Source organism: Lagopus leucura, unplaced genomic scaffold (genome assembly GCF_019238085.1).
Source record: "Lagopus leucura isolate 7727_CA_CO unplaced genomic scaffold, USGS_WTPT01 Super-Scaffold_100004, whole genome shotgun sequence".
In the NCBI taxonomy this organism is placed as follows: domain Eukaryota; kingdom Metazoa; phylum Chordata; class Aves; order Galliformes; family Phasianidae; genus Lagopus; species Lagopus leucura.
In genome coordinates, this window is record NW_024962264.1 from 49,391,639 (window position 1) to 49,400,660 (window position 9,022).

The 9,022-nt window shown below is 43.0% G+C and overlaps 1 protein-coding gene across 1 annotated transcript in view; it reads right to left on the bottom strand.

The window, feature by feature from the left end:
- The window catches only part of NWD2 (NACHT and WD repeat domain containing 2), a 49,041-nt gene extending 40,530 nt beyond the window's left edge, over nt 1-8,511 (bottom strand). The window contains 1 exon segment of the mRNA XM_042871582.1: nt 8,361-8,511. Coding sequence (XP_042727516.1) covers nt 8,361-8,511 — 151 coding nt within the window.
- Nucleotides 8,512-9,022: the final 511 nt, after the last annotated feature.

A 9,022-nucleotide genomic window follows, 5' to 3' on the forward strand; every position in this document is an offset into this window, starting at 1 on the left:
ATAACCAAGATGTTATAATTGCAATATAATCAAAAGAGTAAGGCAAACAAGGATCACAAAAGAGAATAAGTAGAAGAGCTTACCCTTGGGTTGAGCTCACTAGAAGATATCAAAGAGGAGGATCTCCAGAAGAGATCCTTCCCCTCTGGTAGCCAGCTCTTAAATAGGTCCAGGAGGGGTGGAGCCTGGCTCCACCCCTTCCGGTAGCACAGGTGAATTGCCTTCACCTGTGCTCCTCTGGCTGACTCATGGCTCACCTCAGGTGATCAATCAGAGGTTCAGGCCGTGACTCAGCAGTTCCCATACACTGGTTTAAGTGGCATGTCATTTAATTCAACTGCATTTAATTTGTTCACCATAGATTGCTTAACTCTTTATAGTCCCATAGTGTATCTGATTTGTATTTCAGAATAAATCATCATACAGATTTTGCTGATGTCTTGTTAAGACAAATTAGGGGTCACATAAACAGAAATTCAACAGCATTGCAGAAATCTCCATCCCTTTAGTCTAATCCATTAAAAATATATTAAATAAATTAAGATCTCTCCCAAACAATAATGTGTTTCAATCATTCTCTTAGTATTTACTGGTAACTGAGAAGGAATCTGTGAAGTTAAAAGAAACCCAACACTTACTGCTCACAGATCTCAGTGTCTGAGCTATTGAAAATATTATAAGGTGGAAAACGAAGAAGAAAAATAGGTGTTTTCTTGAAAAAAAAAAAAAATATTAGTCTAGCCTGAACAGTATAGGCCATTCCATAGGAATATAGCCACCATGATTATTAAGCAAGAACATGTTTATCCACTGTTTTCTAGAATTCTTGAGACTTTTGTGAAAATGTAGTAGATAAGAAAACAAAAAGATGAAGTCCTTCAGTCTAAGGAAAGCACTTATAAAGCATTCCCTTATTTATCTCTTAGTATGGCTGTTTTCATAATCCCATGGAAATAAGAACATTCAAATAACTCAGTCTTCACAATTTATCTTGTTTTCCGTATAAAGATAGACTACAGTGGACGGTGTCCAGCGATGCTTTTGGAGAAAAGTACTCTGATGGGGAGATTTGCTTTTAGGTGTGCCTGTTCCACTGATATTTCCACTTTGATTTTTTTAGATCTTTTTGGCTGAATATTGAATATGCGGTCATGTTCATACAAAATTCCCACTGACATGAGTAGAATTAGGCATTTCTGTGAGCAATTCTCTGTTTCAAAACTTTCCATCTTTCAGAAGTTGTTGCAAACAACAAGACCAGTGACTGATTAGTGAAGCAATTAGACAAATTCCTGGAAGCAAAGGATCTCACAGATTGTTGAGCACAAAGATGTAACGTTTGTCGTTTTGTCCTTGTTGTGATCTCATTTTCTTTTGTTGTACATCTGAAACTGTCAGGAAGAATACTGGACTTCTTTGGGCTAACTCACTATGTCAGGTCTTACTGCACTTGCCTCTTGTTTATGTTAGAGTAGCTCAAGTGCATAACTCTACAAATGTGCACAACCCCTCTCATCTAAGAATATTAAATCCTCATGGTTATTTGACGGCTCTCAATCTTAAAAGTAATTTTAATCTAATAAAATTCAGTCAGTGAGATCAGCCAGACAGTTTCAGGGCTTCTGTTATAAAGTGCCTATGTTGCATGGTCCGGCATCAATCTTGTACAAGACAAATAAGCAATACTTACTAACAGATAACACATATTGAAACCACTATACTAAAAAGAGTTTTTGGAGGGTTTGTGTAAGCCATTTATTTTGCCATTGATTTTTAAATTTGTGCTTCCATGTGACTCTGAATTTCAATTCTGTATTTTCATAAAGCTCATGCTGCAGCTTCTAGGAAATGAAAGTGCTTTCTAATGACACAACCACACTGAAGGGTCCAGCCTTCAATGCCTGGCCAGTAGGGAGCACTGTAGTGGGGATCTACAACTGGGAGTCATCCACTGTCATTTCAGCTTAATGTTTTGTAAAGCGTCACTCATTATAATCTCTATATAATAATTTTACAAATAACATGGCTCTGCAATGGCCATGTGTCTCAATTCCTGGTTCAGTAAAGGTAACAGAGAACTGGAGGAGAAAGCTGGAGATTCAATTTGCATAGGTGAGCTTATGAAGGTACCTGACTGCTCATACAGTGAGATTTAAGAAACATTTTGACTGTTAACCATACCACAGGTATATATCACTATACTGAACACTGCAGCTGTGCTACCTCAAGCAAACACTAGGAGCAGGTTGTACAACCCCATTTTCCAGACCCTGGCAACTTGAAATCTCGTCTCTTCAGCTATTTGATCAGTCCCAGTGGCTGATACATAGCAACAGCGTGGCTCCAGATTAAGTCAGTGTGGAAATCCTCCCATGTCCTAGTCTTTCCTGCTTGATAGATCTAGTCTGCAAAGACAACTTTTTCTCAAGATCTGGATCTCAAAAAGAATGACTGCAGTTGGTCAAGCACATCTGTGCAGAAGTGTCTTACTTCTGGAAATGGACCTTAGGAGATGGATGCTCATAGAGGAATTTCAAGAGCACGTTGAAGATAGATGTGTCTGGGGCAATGAGATATCCTGAGAGACCATGCAGTACATCTCAGTGCTCAGACAGCAGCACGTGCACAAACCCAGCAGGCGCTCAGGGTCCCCCCATGTCAACTTGCCAAACTCCCCCAGCTAGTGGCATGTTAGCCCTACTCCTCTCTTTTGGCTAAAAGTTTTGGAAGAGCTTTTATTTGGGGTTTCTAATCTATCAGTTTTTTATCCTTCTTTACTTAAAACTTCAGAAAGGGAATAAAGCAGCTGCCCTGAAATATGCTGCCTATATTTAAAGCCACCAGATTTTTCTGTACACCTTACGTGTGTCTATCTGTGACTGTATCTACCACCTTCAGTATAGTAAACTCTTAAATTACAGGTAGCTAAATATTATTAATGCATTATCACAGAATCGCAAAATCACAGAACTGTATGTGTTGGAATGGAACTCTAGAGATCATTGAGTCCAATCCCCTTGCAAAGCAGGCCCCCTACAGCAAGGTGCACAGGTAGGTGTCCATGCAGGTCTTTAATATCTCCGGAGAAAGAGAATCTACAATCCCCCCTGTTCCAGTGCTCTGTCACCCTTATCATGAAGAAGGTCCTTTGCATACTGGTGTGGAACTTCCTATGCTACAGCTTTGGGTGTGGTCTTTGGAACATACATACTCAGTTCTCACAAGAAGTTCTAGCAGCAAACTTGAAAACTACCTATACTACTTAGAAGGAAAATGACTGGGTTTCTCATAATGTTACTTATTTCTAAAGATGAAAAAAAAAAAAAGCCAACAAACTAAATAGCTTGCTGTTTTTCTAAAAGAAAATCAACAAAGCAACAAAAGAAAAAATGCAGAACAATTCCTTTGATCTCAGTTTTGCTCTCCAAAAGCATATCCTACCTGGTGAGCATGTGAATGAACATTTTTGTGTGTGAATTAAGCAAAAGTTCTCAGTGTTTTGTCTTGCACATTTGGTATATTTGGAGCAAATCCTCAGCCCACTCCTCGAGCTACATAAGCCAGTAACTCACAAAAAGAACAGGGGGATGTGAAAAACAGTTCTTTTCATACAGTTTATCAAGTTTAACTAACCAGCAGAAACTTGAATCCAACTCAGTCTCCATCCTAGCCCCAAACGGCTGTTTCCTCTAACATGAACAAAAGCTTGAGGATCTGCTGAGCAAAAATTGTCTACTTCTGATTCATATCTACCTACCTTCACCACCAAAAAAAAAACCAAAAAAAATTACAGTCCTACATCCTTAGGCAGTCAGATCACACTTTCTGTTCAACTATGCTTACAACAAAGGTGGTTCTGTGGCACAGGAAGAAAGAAAAGTTGGCAGAGGCTGAAACACTGAAAATAGCAAGCTTTGTTCCAAGCTTGATGGACTGTAGGCATCTCTGACCTTTGGGCCGCTTGAAGTAAAACACCAAATCAAGGACCCCGCCAAGACCAGGTGCTTGAACCATGCTGAGTTACTCAACTTTGTTTCTAACTTTTGAAGGCTTTTTTCCTCAAGTATAGCTTGGCTTATAGCTCTCAAGCACCACAGTGATATGTGTCACGTAAATCCATAAATAGGTACAAAGTTAGGTAACCAGAACTAACACTTAGCATGAAAAAAGTCCTGGAGTTATTTGTCTCCACATCTCCGCAACACCTCCCTTGCAATTTTATACACTTGAACATCTGTGTTTTTCTTTAGCTCAGGCTTAAATTCCACCCAGATTATATAAAATTGTCATTATAAAAAGACCTTCGTGCAACAAATCCAAGGAGGGACGCCATATGGTATTTTTGGGCTGGACAAAATGGACCATCATTAGTGAAGTATTATTCTGACTTTTGAGTGTTAACATTAACATTGACTGAGTTATATTTTTCTTAAGCAAAACAAGATTTGAGGTAAAAATAGTATCATATACTTGGAATATGCAAAGAATCAAAGTTATACCTTTTTCTTATCACATATGGCAATTAGATTGCAACTAAAGCAATCACAGTTCTTAACCTGTCATGAGTTAAGCAACCTCATGTTCAGTAGCAGTGAATACAATGCAAACAATATTTTAGATTTTCTTTCATATGTACATCAACACACAGAAATACACGTAATTCCTGCAAAGAAGCCTATAAGTTCAAAAAATAATATAAATAAAAATTGCTAAGACTCATTTCTGCAATCCTTAATTACAGAAATAATCCTTGTCTAATCAAACTAACTGTGGGTGAGGATTTTGCCTTGTGTGTCACAAGAAAGTATGTAAAGTGAGCACAAAACATTCATGTCTTTTCCAATGGAATGTTTTTCATATTAATACAATGTTCTGAACTAAGTATGTCAACGGAAAATAAGCTAAGCTGAACCACTGTGTAATAACTCAAGAAAACTCAAACTCACTCCACAGTATAACATGAGGAAACATCACTACGGAGGATCCTCTAAGTCTACCTTTTATTAGAACAAGATCTTAATTTTAAATTCCTATATGTATACATAAGATTTGATAGTTAAGATTATTAATCATGCCAAAACTAGTATTAGCTTTTTAATAAGTAGTTGGATTTCAGTGGCCTTGTGAAAGATTATAACAAATGACCATCCAAAACAAAAAAGTATACAGTTAATTATTACTTGTTAATGGGGAATCTGTTTTTGAGAGAAAGCAACGAAGATCAGCAGGCATTTGAATTACCAAAGCCTGTACACAAGTAAGTAAGTAGGTAAAAATTCAAAGTGAGTGATTTCTTGGATCCTGGGCTACTTTCAGAGTCCAAAAGAGCTGGAGCAATTTACTATTATCCTTCCAACTTTATAATTAGTTTTAATATTCGAAACCTTAAATGGTCATTGGAAGAATAGAGCTATGAAATGCACATCCTTTCTGTACTAAAAAGGGCTTTTAAAACAAAGTTTTTTCATGATTTCTGCACAGTTGCTTCTGTTGATATAGCAGAAATGTTTTGAAATAGCAGAAAAAAAGAAATACTGTGCTGGAACTTAGGAAGTAGTCAGAGGTGCTGCACAGACAAGAATCAGCTGAGATGATGGCTGGAGAAGCAAGAATCCCTGCCCTGTGAAGTGCTGGATGCTGGTTCAGCCTAATTCCTTCAGGTCAGAGTGGCTCACACCCTCTGTCAGGACATACTCAGATGCTATGTGAAGTATGATCAGTCAGTCTTCAGTGGAACAGCCAAACAGCCTGTGTGTAGGAGCTGGCTTTGCACACATCCCTCTTCAGTGCCTTCATTTGTCCCTGCTGCATGACATGAAAAGCACCTTCTCAATCATTTTCCAAATCCCTAACTCCAGTTAAGCAATTATTTTCAGCCAGGACTTTTATCACATTGTATCACCACATAATTTGCTGAACGAAATAGCAAACTTTGCAACTCAAATAATTTTCTGCTTAAAGTAATGACAAGAGGCACTGGAATGATCCAAGTCCATGCAGTGTTGATGTCTCTGCTCAGTATAGTGAGCTGTATGGAATTTTGTACCTGTCATATGCTTGTACATAAACTTTGTTTTATTGGCAGGGATCTATACAGGCACTACTGAGTCACAAACTGATGTTAGCTGATTGCTATTGCAGTCCACAGATTCCTGCAGGAAACAGCAGAAGCAGTTCTTAGAATCAGGCGAAAGTAACTTGCCTCCCTTATCACATGGAAGCAAGCAAAATTCCCTGAGACGAGTGATGAATGGTTGAAGGAAAAATCTGCAACCTCTCTTAGCCAAAATATGCATTTAAAATATGCCTGGTTGCTTGGATCTGCAACAAGAAACAAGACATATTTATGTTCAAATAATAAAGGAGCTTTAATGTTTCTCAAGATGCCTTCATCTTCATTGATTAATTAACACCAACCTGATGATGTTAATTGATAGATGAAAACATTGCTAGAGGAAAAAGCAGTTTCACTTATCTACAAAATTAAATCCGGAAAGCAAGTGACTGTAAAACGACACAGTTCTGTTCCTGTTACTCATGCTCACTGTTGCTGTGTAAGTGTTCTTTTTAGGGATTTCTGTTCAGGAAATTTTACAAATAACCATTCTTCCTATCTATGTAATACACATAAATTTAATTCCTAATACAGCATGCCCCTAAAAAAAAAAAAAAAGACGTAACATCAAGCCCTGATTTTCCCCACTTTCCATGTAGCAAATTGCTGCAATTCAAGAGGACTATGCTAAGTCTCTTCCTGTGAGGTTGCAACGAGGAGTTTCCCTGAGAGCTGCAGCAGCAACGATCCCCAGGTCCTTGCTGAGCAATGGCCAGAGCAGGGGAGAAGTCTGTGGGGCTGCAGGACAGCCAGGCAGGCCCTGGGTATGCAGATAGCACTGCAGCCGAGGCTGAAACACACTGAATGCTTTGCTCAGTAGGAAGGGTTTCACCTTTTTTATTTTCCCGAGAACATTTGCATTTTGACTTTTTTTTTTTTTTTTTTTTTTTAAATAGCACTTTTATTTCTAAGGACTTTAATAGATGATATCTAACTCCATTAAATACATTTTCTTGTTTATCAGTAGCCTTTTCGTAAGGTGACATACAGTGAGCTATGCAGTGTCAGTGCTACCATTGAGAGCCACAGCTGCTCCTGGTGACTGGGATCCTCTGAATGCTCACTTGCTCACCAAAAGCAGTAAGTACTGAAATTCTTGTCATTTCTGAAAGCAGGAGCAAAGATGCAGATAATGTTTTGTCAGTGAGAAATGATGATCACTGTCGCCACGCCATCCTACAAGGAAGCCAGCACAGTTTTAAGGCAACCGAGTTGTATCCTTCCTCTTACAGTTTTGTGAAGGTTGAAATTTTGGAATAACAATGCAAGAGTAAAATCCTGCAGATGTATGGCTTACATCTCTCACTTTCAGCATGAGTTTAGTGGCTTTTTTTTTTTTAGCTGAACAACCACATAGCCAGCACAAGCTGCCCTACTGGTAAATGCCACTCACGTCAAACACGGAGGCATCGGTGCTCCCACAGTGGAGGCAATGCTGGCAGAAAGCCATTCCCGATGAGTAACAAATCTACAGATTCATGCTAGTTTTCTTTCATAGCCAACTAAGCATCTTTCTGGTTATCACTAACTGTATCTTTGCTTAGCTTGCACCAACAAGCATCCCGGTGCCATTTGTAAAGAATGGGGTTGCGGGAGCAGGGCACGGGGTAATCCCGGCAGCATTTTCCCCGGTAACGGCTTGTGGGCACCGCCGCCTGCATCAGCCAGCTGTTGGTGCCATGGCAATCGCACTTCGGAACCCGAACGGTTCTGCCTTTGCCGGCACGGCTTGCGGCTCTGGGATGCCTGCCTAGAGACAGCGCTGTTGGGTTTGGGAGGCGGTGGGGTGACAGAGCCGTGTGCGCCGTGGGCTCGTTTGCACAGGTGGGAAACGTCGAAGGTGTGAACATTTCAGTTATTACTTCCTTGCATCGTGTGAGAATACGCTTCAAAACTTCTGTCTTGCAAGTGGGAACGGCACTCCCAACACACGCAAATCACTCGCACGAAAGGGTAATTTTAACAAGGGCTTTGAAGCGGCAGGTCGGCTAACTCATTCTGATACGGAGCGTGCGAGTGCGACGGCATTACACTAAAACCGCACAGTTGAGCTCACGAGCGCGGCCCGGCAGGGCGAACACCACCGCGGCGCTCGCTTTAAGCCGCGGACTTCGGGACCGCGCGATCCGCCGGAGCCCCGAGCACCGTCCCGCCCTACCCGGCAGCTGGAGGCCACCACCCGCCGCCCCCCGCCCGAAGCCGGCCCCGGGCGGCAGGGGGAGCCGCGGCGGGGCCCGGCCGTTACCTTCGGGGTTGGCGCTGATGAAGACGCGGACGCTCCGGCCGCCGGGCACCAGGTGGGCGGGCAGTGCCGCCAGGTTGCCGGCGAAGGCCGCCCTGCGCAGCGCCGCGTCCCGCGGGCACGCCGCCCTGCCGCCCGCCCCGGCCGCCCACATGGCGCCGCCGCCCGCCGGGCCCCGGCTCAGGGCAGCCCCCGGGCCGCGTCGCGGAGCTGCGGCTCTCCGGCAGCGCCCATGCGGCTCCTTCGAGCGCCGCCGGGGCCGGAGGCGGGGGAAGAAAGTTTGCGGCGGCGATGGGACCCGGCCCCTCGGAGTCTTCTCGGTGCCCAAAGCGGGGACGTCTGCGGGCGGACTGCCGGCGCCTCTCCTCCGCCGAGCGCTTCACGATCCCGGCGTCGGGTTCTTATAGAAGAGCCGGCGCATCCTTCCGGCACGGAAGAGTTCAGAGCGCTGTTTGTGTCTTCTGTAGTCGCTCGCACGGAAGCCCCGGCTGCTCAGGTACAAAAGAGAGACGCTCGCGCGGCTTGTTTCTTTCTTTCCCGTGCTTTAATCAGTTATTTATTTGGCGGCATCAATGCGGAGCCCCGGCCCGAGGCAGGAAAGAGGGCGGCGCGGAGCGGCGGCGGGCGGTCCCCGCGCAGCTTCGGTCCAGGCGTCCCGCGGGCTG